A 20,570-nucleotide genomic window follows, 5' to 3' on the forward strand; every position below is an offset into this window, starting at 1 on the left:
TGCAACTCAGAAGGGAATTTTGATTTATAGGTTGCTTTGTGTTGTTTTAAGTAACGATTTTAAGCACTTGAAACTACAGAGGGGATAAGCAGGAGGTAATGAATTAGGACACTAAGTATTTATTTCAGAAATTGTATCATCAGTAAGACCTGAGTCAGCTTGAGCCCAGGTGTGGGGTTTCTAGCTGCCTCTGGCTGTTTCTCTATGTACCTGCCAGGAGTACCACAGGGTGTCCTATAGTGCTCATCCCTCCTGATTCCCATTCCCCCATCCGACTCAGAGAGGCATCCTCACACAAAACTCTCCTGTGGCAGACTGGAGGCTGCTCTGTGACACCTCCACCAGGAGCTGGACAGAGCTGGACACCCCTGCCTTGCAGCTGACCGCACTTAGGTGTCCTGAATATGAATAATTAGCACCCACCTACGTAGAGATCTCCATTGATATTTAACTGCCTCATCTTCCCAGGGGATTTACCGGTCCTGGCACCATAATCGTCCACGGTTACTTTGCCAGACTGTCCATCCCTGAAACAAAAAGCAAACCACTCTCATTCAACCAGCCTACAGTCAGAAGGGAGGAGGAGCAGTGGCATTTTCCACTTGCCAGGAGACTTGCCACAGCAACTCAGAGCTGAGCTGGGCTCATGGTGAAGGCTTGGATGGAACTGGGAAGCCCCACAGACACAGTGTACTCAGGCCATCCAGAGTTTTCAGGTTTTAGGATTTTTTTTAAGAGATGTAAAAGACCTGCAAAGTGTGCAGGACACATTTTCAGAGCAGAAAGTGCTGGAAAATAATCAGATTGTACAGGTAGGGGAGAGAGGGGAAGGGCACATTCTGACCTATCGTTAAAAATCAAATGTAATGTTAAAAGTGAAGAGCAGAAGTTTCAACACCAGGGAAAAATGGGCAAGCTATGGTAAAACTTACTTTTAGGCAGTTTTGTTACTCACTAGAGATATTTTACATATGGTTAATAACAGTATTAACAGGAAAGCTACTTGATGGGTCCTATTCTCCCTGAATTTGGTAACAAGTTGAGCTAAATGTGATTTCCAAGGAATCAACCTCTCATGAAGAGAGGGATGTATGCTTTCCCTGCTGGACACAGCTGCCTCCCATGAGGTAATGAGTTATAAATATGAGTTATATATACACTGCAAGATGTCTGCACCTCCTCCAAATAGAAAAACTAGGTTTACACTGTCTGTTCTCCAATGCTTGTGCCAGCCCACAAAACGCTCACCAGGGAATTTTAAAATGCAGACATTAAAGAAAAATACTCTTGACCGAAATGGTACGGGTTTAACAGAATGTCTGTCACAGCCCCAGAATAGCCCTGCATGACTTTGGCAGCCTGCCCTGAGCTGTGCCGAGCTGGCACTGTCACCTCAAACACAGCAATCCCTGTGCACTTCATCCTGAAACAGCCAAGCTGCTAACAGCTCCACTCTTAAGCGAGGTGTGAGTGTGGAGCCACAGTGATTCACACCCCACCAGCCCCCAGAGACACCAACCAGCATCTTTAATGGCAGGGTGGCCCCCAGGTGCCCCCAGATGGAGCCTGCCCACTTATTGAACAGCTCTGGCTCTGTGCCACCCAGGTGCCCCAGATGGAGCCTGCCCACTTATTGAACAGCTCTGGCTCTGTGCCACCCAGGTGCCCCCAGATGGAGCCTGCCCACTCACCGAACAGCTTTGACTCTGTGCCACCGGCCGTCGCTGAAAGAGCCGTTCACTGTGATGGAGGCAACGCCACTGCCCAAATTGTAGCTACAGTTAAAAAAAAAATTGAAATGTTACTGCCTTCCTTGAAAGGACCTGCTCAGGCATCCTTACTCCCTTTTGGCTCAGATTCTGGGGCAAGCAGTGGAGTCCCAGCAGCAGTGCTCTTATTTTGTAAAGTCAGTCTCATGGACAAGCAGGAGAACTCCCTGAGTCAGAGTGGGTGCCATCACCACCTTCCCATGGGAGCAGGATGAGAGCCTCTGCATGGCCATCCTTCCCCAAAGCAGGGGACTATGAAGGTCAGTGATCTACAGTTTCAAATATGGCAAATAAATAAATTTCTGCAAGACCAAATAAGCATGCAACCCATAACTGATCTACAAACCGTCTGGAATATAGGGAAGGTTGAGACCTGTGATGTTAGAAAAGATGAAGTCTAATAAATGCAGCTGCTTCAGCTTGCCACTCTAATTATTTCTTTGTGCTTGCTTCTACTAAAATAACTCAGCAGATATAATGTCCCCATCATGTTTACACTTCAGGCATCTTAATTTCTGGGTCCCTGAAGCTTGGGCCAACCCTAACAAAAGAGAAGTAGCTGCTACAGCACAGTGAGCTATTGAGTGCTCCGGATGAGCTAGCTGCTGCTGGACTTCAGCCTGTACAAAGCAGGAGGGATTAAAGCCAACATCACCATCTCTCCAAAAAAGACTGAACATGGAATGAACTCATGGCCAGGCTGAGGTTCTGAAGAACAGCACATTAAACTGTGAGCTGTCCAGTGCAAACTGGTTACCCTAAATTTGCGTCCTCCCAGGGGTTTAAGTGAGTCTCAGGCAAGCACCCCCTTTTACCCAGGATGCAGACACCAGTCTAAGTCAAAAACAGCAAGAGGATTTGAGTGTTCAGGACTGTGTCAAAATGTTAGACCTTTGATAACAGAAATGAGATTCATATCCCTTATGAATCCCACTACAACAGCTATCTCCCTACAACAGTGAAGTAACCCTTGACAGAAGCAGGGAGCAACAGAAAGAATTTCTAGCAGCAAGTACACTGTACAGGGAATAAGGCCATAGAAAATGGGAAAGTAGAAGTGTGGTTTGGATTTCAAATTGGATCAGAACACAGACATCTAAACTTGAACTGCAGTAAAATTCTTCAGACAAATTCACAGACCTGATAGTCTCTTGACTTCACCTCTCAAAAGATGAAAATCTAGCATGAGGATCAAGCTTTCAGAATTTTTTTTTCTGCATTTGTCCTTTCACCATCTTCTCTGATGCTCCCCTTCAGTAAGCAGTTATTGCTTATGAGGGTTTTATTTTGGTAGATTAATTTTTCGCCTTCCTAAATGAATGTGGAATGTACAAATATTTCAGTAAAATTCAGCTGGTTTGGACTAAAGCTTTTGACTATCTCTGAGGAAGAGCAGCAACCTAATAAAAATTGCACTGTGTTTTGGAAACAGAACAGAGTAGCCACTTAGTATCATGCATGCTAGAAAGACAGTCCCTTCCAAAGACATTTAAACAACACACCACTTCTGCAGAGTCAGTTCCTGGTTTATAAATCAATGAGGAAACTAAGAGTTGTTGCCAAGTTAGCCACTGTTAAATCACATTTTTAAAAAAGCTTTAAAAGAAATTAATTTAAATAGAAATGTGCAACTTATCTATACATTCATGGTAGCAAAGAGCAGCCAGTTAAGTAAAGTAAAAAAAAAAATAGCTTAAATAATACTCTCTGCCACATGATCAGTGGTATCTCACAACAATCCACGACAGCGATGGCATCTGTGATTTGCTGTTTCAGTGTTTGTCTAACACAACCTAAAGGAGCACCATAAGGAAACACAAGCCTTTCAAAACACAGGACTCCCAAAAAAGCATCATGCAAAAACTTGCACAGGGTGTGCCTGAGTGACTGCAAGGGAGAAAGAGATGCTGGAGCAAGACCCCAGCATTTCCCAACACTCCCCAGTTTCACCATTTTGGCAGTGGTATTCCTGCTTAATTAATGATTCTGTGGATGGTGGCAGAAACAAGGTGTGGTGTGTGTCACAGGGCAGGATATCTGGGGGTTTGAGGTGGTGGAAGCCCTGGTCCTGTGTGCACTGTCTGGCAAAGGGTGAGCCCACAGTGAGCAGTGGCACCACCAAAGTTTGTCTTTGACCCCTGCCAGCCCTGCCCTGCTCTGCCAGAGACAGATTTAATGGGTATGTGGGGGGTTTACCAAGAGTATTCACCCCCTCATAAGAAGGCTTTCAGAAAATCACTATAACGCCCTGATATCCGAAAAATTGGGAAGGAGGAGTGATGCAAATCTTGCAGCACATCACCTCTTCAACTTACATCCTCTCCCAGACAGAAGATGGGACCCATCATTGAACAAAACTTTGAGGATGAGATTGTCTCACACTGTGCCAAGGGACAAGTGCACTGTATGTGTTGTAGCAACTCCTTTGAGCCCTGTGTGTTACACAAACAAGGGAGAGAAAAGCTCACCTGAATATTAATGCTCCCTCCTGAAGGCCTAGAGAGATGAAATCACTGTTGGGTCGCATGGGACTGTTTCCCCTCCACATCAAAAGGCCTTCCTTCATTGTGGTTTTAAACCTCATGAACACATTCGTTCTTGTTCCTGATACCCTGTTTAATGTAAAAGGAGGAAATAATAGTAAAAAATTAAATTGTGCCAGTCTTCTTTCAAAAAAACATAAAAGCTTATGCAGTATTTAGTCTCTGCTGGTCTGGTGGGTTACTCTCCTGCAACTCATTTACATGCTGATCTGTGAAGGATTCTGGCTCACATCCCCATTTCCATCATTTCAGAGCACGGGAATTTAACTCATATCTCTACACAATAGCTGCTGGGTTATTCCATATAATTAAGAGAAAATCCTTTTACTCCTCTAGCCTAGTGTGAAATCCAGCCCAAAAAGCAGATTTTGAGAATGCCCAGTAGATGTGCCCTCAGAAGCCAGAGGAAGGAGCGTTAGAAGGGCAAATGAGTAAGTCCCAGTAGGTGGAAGGTGAGGGCACTGGTGAACCCTTCTCTACTTGGTGCCTGAAATAAAGATAGATGGAGGAATCTGTTGAAAGAAGCAAACATTTGCTGGAATGTGGGGATGTTCTAGGATACAAAGCAGTCAAAAAAGTAACCTTGAGGATGTAAACGTTAGGCTAAAGCAGGAGTTAAAAAGGAGTTAAGATCCTTAGTCTCTTTTGAGACACAAGCCCTGTATGGCTGTTCTTTGCCCTCAGGGAAAAACCAGTCCCTCTCTGTGCCAGACATAGGTGTGCTATTTCTTGACAGGCTGCAAGATGCTCAAGTATAATAAACAAAGCCACAAGGATATGCACTTAAAATGTATTTTTCCCTGAAATGTAAAAATATGGCAGAAATACAGTTAGAAATATTGTAAGTATGGCTTAAAACATGTACTACTCTCTCACACATAAGGCTCCTAACATTATAACACTTAAGAAACAGAATATTTAGGTCCACAGGAGATACATTACCTTTTCAGGATATCTGGATTATCATATGTGAGGTAACTGCGACCAATGAATTGTGGGATTTCAATTGCTTCTGTAATGGCTGAGAAGTAAATACAACAAAATGAAGATAAGTGTCAGATAGCTGACTTGGAAATGGAAGGAAAAAAGAGACACGACTCTTTTACTGATTTACTGCTGCAGTGGCAGGTAGCTACCAGTGGCACAGAACTGAGCTGAACCCACACTGCTCTGCAAACAGGCACTGCCAGATTTTGCCCAAATGTAGGGGCAGCAGTTAAGGGAGTTTGAATGGCTGACAGTCCCTCTGCTTACAGCCTCCATGTCAGGAGCCTAATATATTGCTCCACTACAAATGTTAGTGCAGAAAATTACGAAGCATTGGGAAAACATTGCAAATTTTCTCTTTACCCCCATTTCCACATTTCTTCATTCTCTATGTGCTCCAACACTCCCTCTTGCCAAAGACTGCGCATTAACCACCTTTGTTTATAGGCTGAGAAACTCCTCCCCAGCTGCTAACAGAGCACCACATGCAGAGCACATTAGGGACCTCTCACCCTGCCAAGGGAGGCTGAGGCAGCACACACAACCTGTGAGCTGCTCTCTGTTTTCTGTTTCAGTGTCTGTGACTGCCCTGAGTGGCTGCTGCCTGCCCAGAGCTCAGCCCTGGTGTGCAGTGTGGGGGGCAGGCTGTCTCAGGGAGGAGTCACAGAGCCCCACACCACTTTAGTCCATTGAAAACAGCTGGGACTATGCCAAAGGCTGCATGGCAGAGGCTGTGGAGCCCTTTGGTGCACTCAACACTGCAGTGCAGCCTTGGGGGTCTTTTTCTGTGTCCCCCATACAGCATTTCTCTAGGGACAGCCCCAGGTGCCCCTGTGGTGTATGGCAGGGACAGTGGCAAACACTGCAGCCAGAACGGAAGTGAGTGCACTGTTGCCCACAGAGAAGACTTTGGCAAAATAACTCAGCTGTGTGACATAAACCACGGAACATCCCTGATACAGAGCCCTTTACCAGGCTGTGAGCACCGGCCCAAACAGATTTTTTTGTTGAGTGAACATCCTACAGTTTGTTGCTGATCTCCCACAACTGACTGCTGCATTGCATTAATATAAACCAGTTGTATCAATTACTTAAAATAGGTGCCTTCATCCTATTTCCTTACTGAGGAATAATCCCTTCAACCCACAGCTAATCCCATCTATATAAATTTCAAGCTTTCCAGGGCAAGGATGCTTGCTTTCTTTACGCAACACAGGGTCTGGCTGGGCTTTCAGAGCTCACTGTGACACAGATATGCAACAATTGGTGTGTCTGGCAGCCAGCAACAGTAATATGAAATTTAGCTCTAGGTGCCAAGACTGAGAATTTTAGATAGTGATGAATGACTGTTTTCATCCATAGTGAAATCAGGAAAGCTGCCTAATGCATCTAAAGAAACCATCACAGGCCATGTTCAGCCTGCAGTCTGCCAATGGCATTGGAAGATTGCAGAAAGTTGTGTTACACTGGCCAAACATTCCTCGCCAGGTCTGACACTTCCTGCACTGGACAGCCTCTGATGGCAGCAGAGCATGAAAGGAGCCCTTGTTCCCCCTCTACATCCTGGACTGGAGCCCCACTGCTCTTGCCTTCAGCAGGGAGAGGTGTCCATGCCATGCAGCCACCTTCGCCTGTGCCAGAGTACTCTGATTTCCTCTAGAGAGCTTAATGGGCATTTACCTCTGCTTGCTCTTCATTTGTTTCTCTGAATCTGAGTGCAGAAAAACAAGCAAATTTTAGCAGTGCCCTTCATGCAGCCAGGATCTTTGCAGCTGCAAGGGAGCAGAGCCAGTAAGGAGATCTAGGACTACACACCTTCATTCTTTGCTCATCATGATTCAGCAGACCAGCACCAAAATCCTCATGCCAAGCAGGAGTGAGCTCTGGACTGCAGGGCAGCCTCAAGTCACACCACAAAACCCTCAGCCAGCTACCTGGCCCTCTGCTCTGCAAATACAGGGACAGCTCGATAGCCACTGTTTTAAGCTTGGCAAATGCGTTGGATGAAGTTTGAAATATCAACAGCATGATGTTTAAGGAAGTACTATATAACCTTAGAAAATATTTTGGCTTAATGACAGAAACTTGACAGGCTCAATGGAAACCCAGCATCCAGACAAACACACAATGACAGAGCAGTTTTCACACAATTTGCAGTACTTACTGTTCAGGCAGTAACTTCCACACTCTGCAGTGAGTCAGCACAAAACAAAACAAGAACATTCTGGGTTTATTATTCTAAAGCATAAACATTTCCTTTAGCCCAATTTCATATCCACTTTTCTACACATGTGTAATCTCCCACCTACCATTTGCATAAGTGGCTACAATCTCCTGTGAAGATAGTACTATTTTCATAACTGCTTTGCTCCAAGTATCTCTATTTGTCTGCTCAAAACACACAAAGGGACAGACAGGTGGGACCAGCAGCAAGTCCTTCTGCTACTCCTGTTTCTCAAATCTCTGACTCACCAGATTTTACCCAGGGATCAGCTCTAGCCAAGAGAAAACAGGAGTTTGCTGTTCTATTCTATCTTACAGTTAAAGTATAAAAATATCTTTAGCACTCCCCCAGCTTGGACAGAAGATATAAAACTTAGCAATGCCAGCAAAAACTCTATTGAATTTTCAGCTAATGATCCATTACATTATAAATCAATATCTCATATACTTCATACAAGCATTACTTGAGTTTTTAAGTGGTGTGTATAGTTTTGAACAATGAGGTGAGCTCCATCAAAAGCATTTTGTTTTTTAGGGTTTTTTACAACAGCCTACCACCAAGAAGGATGGAGACAGCACCTTCACCTCACATACCTTCTGAGTGCACTAACCAAAACCCTGTTGTGAAACAGAAGTGACACAGATATGCATCTCACCTTAACAATATCTACATCCCAACAAAGACACAGGTAAGGATTATTTTGAAGAATCTCTTTCAGGTGGTTCTTATCAAGGCTGAGGTTCAGGAGCAACTCCATGCTCTATGCACATCTATCAGAAAAACTTTCAATTTTTTGGGGTGGCTGAGGTTGCACAAGTGCAGAGAGGTTGAGCTGCACCTGAATAGGAGCCACAGATATCAGGAACAGAAACCAGCTGGCTCATGCTTTTGGACACCGTTAAAAATGAATAAAGATTGGATTCACATAGGCAGCAGCACCCAGCATCTGGCTAAGTCATAGGCAAAAGTGCTTCAGACTGTCTCTGAAAGCCTGGACATCCACTGAGGTGACAACAGGGAGGACATGCCAGCCAAGTGGCACCACTGCTGATAGCACGAGGTCAGACACTGTTCCCTGGGCTCAGCACAGGCCAGAAGCTGAGCAGGGGTGGGGAGCTGCAGCCCCAGCACTGCCCACCAAACAGGCAGGCAGTCACACACCTGGCTGCAAAGCATTCCCGTGAATGACTGCCCTGGGACACGTGTTGGTACTGCTGCAGATATCATCTTGAAGTCAGGAATTTAGCACCCTGCACATACCTAGAAAGTCAAAATCCCAATTCTCCTGCATCTCTACAAAAAAGCCAGTGTAAATGATGTCGTTTCAGCTCTTAGTTAGACCACAACAACGTAAGCAAAGCAGTTTCTCGCATTGCATTTTATTATAATGCTTTTGTTCTAAGATATTGTCTGTTTTGAAAAAAAGCCAATATATTCATTACAATTTAACCAAAACCACTACATTTAACTTTGAAGTTTATGACTGTGAGAAATGACGCAATGGGTGAGGATAATAATGTCAGTCAGCTCTTTTGAACCAAGTTTACTGTTACATTACAAAACCTCCCCTCAGGAATTTTTTAAGATCAAGCTTGACAGAAGTGAAATGACTCCATCTAGTGGAATAACCCAAAGCACAGTTTTTAAACACTTCTTGCAACCTTATCCCTTTCCTGAATCTAGGGTTTAAATTATTACAGTGGCTCCGAAGAAAAGAGAATAATGTGCACGTGGATGAGTTTTTTCCTTGGTGGTCTCCTTTGCCCCACCAAGGCAGGATCTGGGCAGATGATGCAATCTCTCCATCAGAGCAGTCAGTGCCTAGAACAGGGGCAGACCCTTCTGTGTGTGAGAACAGCGCTTGCTGTCAGCTGTATGGCGGATAAAATTACAAGGGTTATCCATGCTCATGCTTCAGGATGTAACATAACTGCTGGCTGGAGGACCCTGGCAGGAATTCCCCCTTTGCACAGCACTGCACAATGTGGGATGTGTACCAAGTGTGTGTGTTCACTGTTGTTCCTCACAAGCAACCAGATACCAGGTTGCTATCTATGGATCCTAGCCCCGTGCTGGGATAACAGCTACCACATTCCTAAATAACAAAACAAATTCTTCCCTAGATACATGGAAAGTGCACAGATAATAGGGGTGCTCTGGCCTCCAGGGTTTCTATTTAAAGGCATGTGTACAGCAGCAGTTGCAGGTGCTAAATCTTCCTTATTTTTGTGATCAACTCCTGACCCCTGGGTTGATACCCAGCCCTTGTTACCTTTTTGGCAGTGCTGCCCATCGAAGCCCAGGGGACAGTCACACTCGTAGCTGTCCTTCTTGGGAACACAGGTGCCTCCATTGGCACACGGTGAGGTCACACAGGGGTGGGCAGCATTTATCAGGTTGATTCCAAAACTGAAATCCTGTTTCACATCAATTGTCCGGTCATTCAAGATAATCTATATGTTAAAAAAAAAAAAAAAAAAAAAAAAAAAAAAGGTGTGAAAAGACAATGTTAAAACTTCCAAATCCAGAGTATCCTACTGCTAGTTAGATGATTCCTCTGAAAGACTTCATTGAAATGTAACTCTCAAAGCTTGGCCAAATCCTATTCTTGTGTGTTTTCCAGCTGCAGAGGTCCAACTCATACTTTTGCTCCTCCTGATGCCCTGAAGAATAATCTCTTTTGTGTCCTGTGAAACAGCCTCAGGCAACCCCTATAAGGAGTAAAGCTGTGTGGAATTTTCAGGCCCTTGCTTGAACACTGGTGCAATACTGCTTGTAGCTGAACTGTGAGCTGGGATGGTAAAATTAGATGAGTGCTGCTGAAGAAAAGCATTTCTGAGATCAGAAAACCCCCCAGGAGATGAGTGTTGACAACAGAAATACTAAACAGAACAGCTTGTTTTTCACATTTTCTATTGCTTTCTAGTATCTCATCTTGCCTGAAAGAAGCTAGAGTTAAGATGAATGGAAAACATAAATAATGACTTCACAAAACTGTTTGTATATAAATGGAAGAGAACTGCTAAATGCTGGGATTTTTCCAATATGTCAGCAGCATATGTTCTCCAAAATAAACCAACATTTGTATATCTCAGCTGACATCTCAGCAAGAGAGATTGCATGCAGGCACAGCATCTGATCTCAGCTACATCAAAATAAGTACATCTTTACAAACAATAGATTTTAAAGCCAGGACTGAGAAAGGTAATAGCTGCTCTGGCTCCTGATAACCTGGACAATGCACCTTAAGGGATCCAGACCAGAGAAGAGGTTACATAAAGCACCACACAACTCTAACAGCAGAAAAAATATCCAGTCCTGTCATGTAATGAACCAGGGAAGTCTCCATTATATTTTCAGCTTCTTTCCAAATTTTGTTGCAGAGGTTAACAAGCCTCCACTCATAAAAACATGTCTTTTGTTTTAAACTTCTATTCAGTTTTTAGCCCTTGTCTCTCATAATGTCTTTTTCTGCATAATTCCATGACCATGTATCCAAAGAAATCTCATCCTTATCTAGGAACTGGAAGACCACAATAAAGTCACTTCTCAGACTTATCTAACTAAACTAAACGTATTGTGATCTTAGGTCTTTCTATGCACTGCATATTTTCCAGTACTTGGTGATGTTTGTAGCTCTGTTTCTGTATAGTTTTCCAAAATCCTACCATGTGTAAAGAAGGCAACTAAATGTTCCCAGTGCCCAAAAGGCAGGCAGTACTTTTCCTTGACATCCCATTCATGCCTCCGAGAATACAAATCCACCTTACTAACTACATCATAAAGGCTCACACTCTGCATTTCCCAATACTTATCAGTGCCTTTATTGTACGACCCCTCACCTTGTAATTGTAACCTCTGTTAATTGCTCCCAGGCTCTCTATCTTGCATCCCAAAATACATTGTGTTTAGTCAAGTCTACCTTCCCAATGATCTTCACGTGTCTGACCTGTTCCTATCACTATTACTCACTCCCTCAGTTTTCCTGAACTTCGTGCTTTCTGCTGGACAGCTGACAAAGGCAGTAAAAAGTGTCAGACTGAGTGACTGAACCATTTACACTGAACTACAATTATTTTTCTATCCTGGAGCAATTGTTAACTGTAGAGCTTTAAATTATTTTTTTTTAAACCCTATGTTTAAAATTGTGGGTTTATTTGTTATTTCTTTGCACTAATCTGATGCAATTCACTCCTCTAACACTGTGAGGATTCAGGGCCAACCTTCAACTTTATACAATTATTTTAGGTATGTTTAGAAAGAAAAATGTAAGTTCAGTTTGCACTTTCATTTGATTATTTACTAGGCCTTTACAAACTGCACTCATGCTGAGGTGACCACATGGGAACATCATCCCTAAGGTCTGCTAACAATGGAAAACATCTCCTCCATTCATGTGCCTCATATAAAATTGTAAGAGGGGAAAGCAGTATGGTGCTCATCTCCATGGTGGTGTAAGAATGCACTAGGCAGAATTTTCACTGTGAAATAATCATTTAACCACTTCATGGTGGGCTCCTGAGGAGAAATCCTTGATTGTTTTGAATATTGCCAGTTGAATAATGGCAGGTTTGCATTAAAAGCATGCATGGATACAATGGAAATAAATGCCCACAGTGTGTTTCTCTGGGCACACACCTTCTGGATGCTCCCACTGAAGGGTCTGAGGATCCCAGAGTTCTTCTTCACATCATCATAATTAGGGACTCCACCAATGAATATTTCAGAGCTGCATTTAATCTGTGTAAAAGCCCCCTGCAAGAAACATAGAATAGAATTTTATTACAATAGCTTCTATATTAGAAATGCTTCTATCTTCAGATTAGCCCACATGAGTTGTCATATAGCTTATTTCAATGCCTCTTCTTTGTACAATCAAGAAAGCCACTGTGGAATACTCTTGACAGACTTTACACTATCCCTGTCAGAAGTAGCTGAAAAATCTCAAGTATTTCAAAATGGCAATACTGAAGGAAGAAAGAAAGGAAAACGACTCATTGTGTTTTCTGACTACACATCTAGCTATATTTGCAAAGACTTGAGGTACACTGATGTAAATCTGTAACCAGAATTGGGTTCATAAAGCTAAAATCAGAGCAAAGTTCATGCAGCAGAGACTCATTCAGTATTTCCAACATCTAAGTGATAACCTACTGGAAGATATGGGGCTAAATTAAAGAGACATTGAGTTTGCATCAATTACCAGAAGCAGGTGCTCAGGATACCTGATGGGAATATTCAGGGTCCTGGAGTTAATGGAAAGACATTTAACAGCTAAATACAGAATAACTGTGTAACTCCAGTCCTGCAGGAGCTTCTGTGCCTTCATGGTTCCCAGTCACCCTCCTCCTGGAGCATTGCAATACAGCACTTAAGAGAAAAAAAATGGGAGTGTTCACCTTAACTCATCTATCTAAAGAAATCTTGAGTGCTCCAGTCAAATGTTTCTCACTCAATTTGTTTCCTGACAGACAACTGGAATTTCAATTTGTTAAAATTTTTGAAGAGAAGTCAAAGTTTTGGTAAAAAAGTTTCCCAGTTTTCTGAAAAGCCTGCTATGGGATTTTTCTGCTATGGGATTTTTTTTGCTATGGGATCTGGAGTCTGGTTTTCTGTCTGCACTCTCCACTAGGTAAAAGACATTTCCCAAGCAGGTCTAGCCTTGGCTTTTATCAAGACAGAAAATGTATCTCTGTGCAGGCATTTAAGTGCTTAGAGTGAATATCCTGCTTGGTACAAGTACAGTTTCACTTTATCACAAATTTGACTCACAATGATCACTTGGTGAGTGAAGAACAAAAAGCAAGTCATCAACTGTCTAACTGCTCCAGCACTTACTCTGGCCTGCAAATTACTTTAGCAAGAAGAAGACAAAGGAACAATTCTCTTCAGGCCTACCTTTCCAGGACAACATTCAGCAAGAGGTAAAAAAAGACTGGGCACATACTTTTCAGCACGATACTTCCCAAATTACATCTCTCACAGTGCACACATTGCTAACAGACTTAGCCACAACAAGAGCCAACAGGAGAACCTCAGGAGGATATATGAGCCAGAATGAAAATGCGAGTCCAGTTCCATGTCAGGAGCAGGCACAGTTGGGTTCCAGTGAGATCCCTGCCTTTATGGGTGTCCTTGCCCTCAGAGGGAAGACCTTACGCACAAATTCCCAACTCTGGGCCTAAGAAAATGTTACCATAAAGTGTGCACTGTTTTAAGCTAGTAATAGCTTTGAGAACAACTGTGCAGTCTACCATGCAATCACTTTACAGTCCAAGAGCTGCCTTCAGGACAAGTCTGCCAGGAGCTCACCTCTGCCATCCCTTCCACTGGCCTCTGTGTGTCCACGTGCAGGATCCCATTCTTGGCCGTGCGAGACACTCGCAGCTCATGCCACTGGCCCAGGCTGACAGGCTCCTCACTCCTGTTTTAAGGGCAAGAAAATTTTCAAGCATGTAACACTGCGCCTTTCTGATACTCTGCAATGTTAAAAAGTCAAGTCCTCCGGGATGATTTTCTAAATAAAAAAGAAATATCAGCCACTGTGATTCTTCCCTTATAAGGAAGTAACAATCTTCTGAGCCCCATCAGCAAAGACCATATATCTAGAGCAAATAACAAGCACTCTATTTTTATTTATAAATGAAACACTATCACCAGCACACACTTTAGCCACCTCTGTGCTAGTTTATCTGCTCAGTCATTTATAATACATAAAAATGAGTTTTTGTCTCAGCTGTACATCCTCAATTCACTAAAAGCTTCCCACTTAATGGTTGGTCTAGCCCCACATTCTTCATCCTCTTTTCAAACAGAACTACTTTGTGTTGGCTTATCAGCTCTATTTATGCATCCTGCTACATTGACATTGACACACACACACACGTGCAGCCCGGATGCTGTACATAGAAGGGAAGTAATTAAAAAATTATCCTAATGATGTGGTGAGATCTTGGCTAGGAATAATAATCCCCAGTTGTGCAACATATTCACCAGTCTCAAAGGAAGCATTTTTAAACAGTTCTTACAATCTTTACTGGTACAGCACTAATATGAATAGCAGCCTGTATGAAGGGCAAAACCACATTCCCCTTCACAAGTTCTATAGATCTTTGTATCTTGTTTTCAAATGCCATTTTACTACACTGGTTAAAACATTTTATGTCTAAATGAGATGTAGCACTTTCCTCCAGGAGGACTGGAAACTTGTGTTTGATTTACTGACCAAGCTGGAAAAATCAGAACTGTGTTATCTCAGACCCCTAAGATTTCCTAGCTTCAGTAAAAAAATACATAATTTCTGGGGATGAAATAATGTTTTGTATTTTCAGAATACTTGCATTTCAAAACAAAACAAAACAAAAAAGTATTTTGAAATGAAAAACGTGGAAAAAAAATGTAATCTGGAATAGTGAGTCAATAGTGATTCAAATGCTGAATAAAAAACTTATATAATTTTGAAAATGTGAAAGTAATATTTTCTTTTTTTTCTTAACAATCAACATCAGTTTTGAGACATTTCTGTTGTGTTTTTTTTTTTTTTTCTGATCCTTCAAGTTTTCCTAAAGCTCATTTTTGTCTATTTTAATGATGCTGGCAGTATTACTTGCATTTCTGAATGATACTTGGTTCACAAAACCTCCACTAAAAATATTATCAAGCAATGCCAGTCACTCGTCCTCCTTCTTATGTAGCACCATTGAGGGTTTAACTGTCTTGGGTAAATCAACAGCTAAGGAAATCTAATCACCTTGAAGAAGTCAACATATACATATAAAGGAATCAGATAGGTTTGGCTACATAGTAAGTGGCCATACAGACATTATCTCCTCTGCTGCTTAGGTCTCATCCTGCTGACCCTCCTGCTTTCCTAGATTTAATTACAATCAGGGATGATTAGGCCTTGCAGAGTCATCACTTCAGAGCTGCAAGCTCTTTTGTGGAATCATGAGCTTTTTGAAACCAGCATGAGTTTGGTAACACTTTCTTGTGATGTTTGAACACTCCTGGCTCTTCATGTGCTGTGGGGTTACTTTTTCCCGTGTAAACCAAAGCTTAAAAAATATATCAGATCATAAGATCTTGATGCTGCTTGGCCAAGGGAACTCCCAACAGCTTCTCCTCTGAGACATTTCAGTGCTCAGGTTCTGCATGCCTTCTGCCTGTGGAGCCCCCAGAGCACACTGTGTTGCTTCCATCTATCAGGAAATCACAACCTTCACCAGCATCAGCTCTCCTACTGCTGCAGCTGACGTACACAAATAAGCTTGCCTCATCCTAATTATAATGTTATTATGGCTGTGTTCTGATTATAATACAAAATCTAACAGCCTGGAGGTCCTATGGCAGAGGTATCAGGATGACCAGAGATATACCCCTGTTACAGACACAGTGTAGGCATGACACAGTATAATTAAGATGGACTTTTAAGTAGACATTGACCAGGCAGGCATGAAAAACAGGGAATCTATTTGTCGTATTTAATCACTGACAGAGCTGATGACAGGGTGCGAGTCGCACATTTTATCTAGAAAAAGAGCTAACAGGACAGCCTGACAACTTTCACTGAATCCTGATGGTCTCCTGAGTCTCATCCATTCCTCAGCTACCTCACCACACTCTTTTCCTCCAGTGCATGTAGCTCAGGCAGTAGCTGCCATCCAGCTTGCTGTTCTACTTTCCAGCAGAAAGGGGCAGTTTCTACTCCCAGGCATATGCTTGTGGCTCTCTCTACACTTCATAACACTACATATCAGTTAAAATTTAGTACAAGGTGTTTTGAAGTGCTACAATATTCTTGGAAGAAAAAAATTCTACTGTAATATTTTATGGTTGCCAGTAACAGGAGTTAGAAGGCTGCAATCACTAAAGATTGAAGGCTGTTGTAAGAAGGGCTATTCTGAGTTGGAGAAAAGGTCTCCAAAATTAGTTATTTCTGCCACTTTTCAGCAAGAGAATGGAATAGGGCAAGTATGAAGTGATTCTTCCCTTGATATATCCTCTCAGCTTCTGGCAACTTGTCATTTAGCAATTTCCTGAGTCAGAGGCTGCATCCGTACGACTGTGTTTGATCTCCCTCAATGGAGCTTTCTTCAAATTTCTCCAATTTTTTTTAACCTATTTATAGTTTTGGCATCTGTAACTTGCTGTGACGATTAGTTCCCACAACTTATTTATGTACTCCTCTGAAAAAAACAAACAAACAAACCCCAAACCCAAAGAAAAAAAGTCTTATTTTCTTTGGTTCCTTATTTTCTTTGCACATTGAAAAAATACCGAATACTCATTAATCTCCATGCCATTTATTATTTTAAAACTTCTATCATACTTCGACCAAATTCTTTCTTTTCCAGGCTGAAAGGTCCTGCTGCGGAAGAGTTTTGTGGAAGATATTTCATTCCCTCTCCTGTGTGTCAAAACTACTCTTCCTTCTTAATTTTGCTAATTTCTTTTGAAATGATGTGACCAGAATAGCAGCAAGTTTTCAAGACAGGGTGCAATTGTGGGCTTCAGCAGAGGCATTCTTCCTTATTTCATTCCTAATAATTCTCTGCCTTGTACTCAGGTATCTGTATTTTTCTCTAAACAGCTTGCTTTGCTTCCACAGAGCTATCCATGATGACTCCAGGATCTTTCTGTCTGACAACGCTAACTGTTTTTCCACAGCTGTGCATTGTTAGGCTTGTGCATTATTTTGCATTTGCTCCCTTTATATTTCATATCTAATTTTGTCTGTAAAACTGAATGGGTTTGTTTGCTTGAGTCCTCATTCATTGCAAAATCAGTGCATTTTCCCTAATCACAGTATAATCAAAATTACTGATGCCCATCCACAGGATTCATTGGTATGCAAGACTTGCAGAGTGTACACATTTTGCATAAACTTTATATAGATAATTTCTAAATATCAGGTCAGCCTGGTCAAACTGGCAGCCTCCTGGGCCATAATGCAAGATACTCAGTGCCTCTGTTCAGCCCAGTGCCTTTTCAGAAAGCAGAGGAACAGCTGCCCAGTGACTGGGCACTCAGCTACACAGGGGGAGAGAACAGTGGTTTTGAGGTATTTCATTGCTTCTATCCTCCTAGACATTAATTTTAGGATGCAATGAGTCACTTGCAGAAGGTCTGTCTGGGAACTGTAGTGACCAGGTTAAACCACATATTTATGTTTTAGACAGCTTAGGTTGTATAAATTGGATGCTAGCCTCAGGTCCCTCAAAATCAGCACTATGAGGGAGTGGAGGGACATGGAGCTGTCTCTTCTTGCCCCACCTCCAGCCTGGCATCCCTGCTTGGAACTGGAAACCAGAAAGGAGGATGCTCACATAAGTGCCAATATTGTGAAATCCTATGGCTAGAAAGTATACGCATAAAATATTTATAGATCCCCTAACAGTGTCATGGGAGCAAGAAGGGAATTACTGCAATACCATACAGACGCAAATATAACATGTTCAGTAAGACAAAGCATAACGCTTTGAAATACACTGACATAGGAAAAAAATCCTGTCCCCTTGACCAAAATTATTGTGATTAATAGTGATTCTGTGCTTCCTCAGAAGCAAGCACAAGAGACCAAGGGGCTCGCACACTTCATGATAGGCTGTGACCCTTTCCAGCCCCCTCCTCTGCTGGATGAGCACCGTGGCACTGCTGGGAAGCAAACACCAGCTTTGGGAGGTGTTAACCATGCATTTACCTGATAACAGCTGTTCCTGAGCCGCAGTCAAACCTGAACTCCACGTAGCCAGCCACCAGGGTGATGGAGAGGAAGTCCTTGCTGTCTGTGTCGTAGCTGTACAAAAGGACACCAGTCTCTAAATCTGGACGAAATGTCAGCTCAAACTCCATGAAGGAAAGGTAATTCTGTGGTTCCAAGGGCCAGGGTGTGCTAGCAAATGATCTTAAGGATTCGTTGAACTGAGGTATGGCCAAGGTGAGTGCTGGAAATCCAGAAATCACAAGCAGGTCACTTGAGGCTCAAACATAAAGGATTGACTCTTACCAACCAGTGTCTGTTCCTTGTGTTAAGTACTTAAGCTAATGATTAGCAAAACAGCCTGATTTTTTTTTCATCTAAATTAAAAATATTTTATAATCCTACCCAATACTAGTTAATCCATTCCTTTTCCAAGGATGTATTTGTACTGTAAAGCATTTTGTACCTTTTCTTTAGTGATTCATAATAGTGCCTTTCAAAGTATCAAGCATGCACACAGTGGGTGGTAGCATGAAAATTTCTACAGCATAAAAAATAACGCCAGATGTATTTTACTACTTGCATCTCTGATATTAGCAGGCAATTGACATTATGTCCTTTACATTTCAAAATATACAACTGACACTGGTTTTAGAGGAAGGATTTTTAGGATTAATATGCAGATGTAGAGTGGTACATTATTTTAACTTCTGAATAGGAATTTCAAGATGCTTAAGCACAGTTAGCTTAAATAAGCAAAAAGGTTTGAGAATAACAGATTATGTAGGAGCTGGATGCAGCTCCAAAGCAGTAAGGGAAGGGTTTCAGTACCTGACTTTAAAAAGATAAATTAACAAGTATTCTCTTCTGTCAGTGTAACAGTATGAGACCTCCTCAGATGTCTTTAAGTGGAAAACACATTGAACACTAAATAACACACACAAAGAAACAGAGGAATCCCAGTATCCACTCACCTTCCTCACAATGATGACCCTTAAATCCAAGAGGACAAAGGCAAATGTAAGAGTCTGCTTTGCTTGCAGTGCAGGTGCCACTGTTGATGCAGGCTGCCTCATCACAGATGCCACTGCTACATTCACCTAAACACAGGAGTCAGAACATCAAGTTATTGGAGAAATTTGTCAAAGAAGATTTATTTGGCTGTTGATCGCTGCTACTAACCAACACAATTTGCTCTTATGCCTAGATTCTTTCCCAATTTGTCAAACGGTGTGTAATTTAGAAAAGGGAACTTGATCATTAATATTTTTTTTTTATATATAAGACCAGCAAGACACCTTATAAATAGCAAAAAGTAGCTCTTAGAAGCAAACCATGATAGAAATAACATTCAATCATTCCTTGGTCTACTTATGTCTGCTCTTCTTCCTATTTTCTCATAAGATACAAATTTCTCTGAATTGTTTACATGCACCAAGCTTGGCTTAATTGTAATTATCTTAAATGCTTCTTTGCTCACTATAAATTCATACCATGCTGAGCATGGGAGGTGTTAATCATTATCAACTAATCTTATTAACCAAAATGAGGTTGTCGACCCTCTTGTCCACACTAAAAGGGATCCATATCATCAACATATGGACTTTTTAAGAAGTATCTCTACTATGCTGGCGCATCAACTTATATAACAAGGAGGTTTTTTCTTCTTGCTGGATTTTAGCTGAAATCGTTGTAGAACAAATAAATTCTCATTTGCTTTTTAAAATGGATATCTATAAAACTGTCAAACTGAAACTACACAACCATCAAATGTACACCTGATTGACATTCTTGTTGAATTTATTTTCTCCTTTAGTTTCTGATCAAATAACTCTCTCCTTGTCAATAGTAACAAGCTGATTACATTATCTGTATACATTAAGAGAGACCAAGTTGTGGTGTACAGTGGTCAGCACACCATTTGGAGGGGCTTAGTGTCTTATAGCAAACTAAGAATTACACATTTATTTTGAGGGACATTGAAGTATCACCTCTGAGATGACAAAGGTTTCATGAGGCAATTCTGGCAATAAACACTGGGGAAGTGTTTTGCAACTTGAAGTGATTAAAAGAAGTCTTAAAAAATTATTGCACTTTTGTTTTTGTTTAAACACAGCACTCTGATTGCAAGGACAGTTTCAAGAGCAGGTCTTTACACATCTTCAGTAAGGCACTGGTGTTTGTACAGCACCAGCTTTACAGTTTGAATTCCACAAACAAAAATGCAGATATAAATGGTGGATGTGCTGGTCCAATCACTCTGCTCTCCACAGTGGAAAACAACCTTTTCTAACTAACTCAGGGCAGAAGCAGAAATAACTCACAGGTCATTTGGTACCACTCCCTGA

General features: G+C 41.9%; 1 protein-coding gene across 3 annotated transcripts in view; it reads right to left on the bottom strand.

Annotated features, from left to right (window-relative positions):
* The window catches only part of EGFLAM (EGF like, fibronectin type III and laminin G domains), a 76,647-nt gene that overhangs the window by 1,191 nt on the left and 54,886 nt on the right, over nt 1-20,570 (bottom strand). For 2 of the 3 annotated variants that reach the window (XM_058823512.1, XM_058823513.1), the window contains exons 14-23: nt 19,197-19,322; nt 18,223-18,466; nt 13,836-13,947; nt 12,162-12,278; nt 9,796-9,976; nt 7,464-7,487; nt 5,255-5,333; nt 4,238-4,381; nt 1,692-1,775; nt 424-527 (exon numbers count right to left, since the gene is read on the bottom strand). In XM_058823512.1, coding sequence (XP_058679495.1) covers nt 424-527; nt 1,692-1,775; nt 4,238-4,381; nt 5,255-5,333; nt 7,464-7,487; nt 9,796-9,976; nt 12,162-12,278; nt 13,836-13,947; nt 18,223-18,466; nt 19,197-19,322 — 1,215 coding nt within the window. The remainder of the gene's footprint in view (nt 1-423; nt 528-1,691; nt 1,776-4,237; nt 4,382-5,254; nt 5,334-7,463; nt 7,488-9,795; nt 9,977-12,161; nt 12,279-13,835; nt 13,948-18,222; nt 18,467-19,196; nt 19,323-20,570) is intronic. The other variant, XM_058823514.1, reaches the window with a different exon arrangement.

This window comes from Ammospiza caudacuta, chromosome Z (genome assembly GCF_027887145.1).
Source record: "Ammospiza caudacuta isolate bAmmCau1 chromosome Z, bAmmCau1.pri, whole genome shotgun sequence".
NCBI classification, from domain to species: Eukaryota; Metazoa; Chordata; class Aves; order Passeriformes; family Passerellidae; genus Ammospiza; species Ammospiza caudacuta.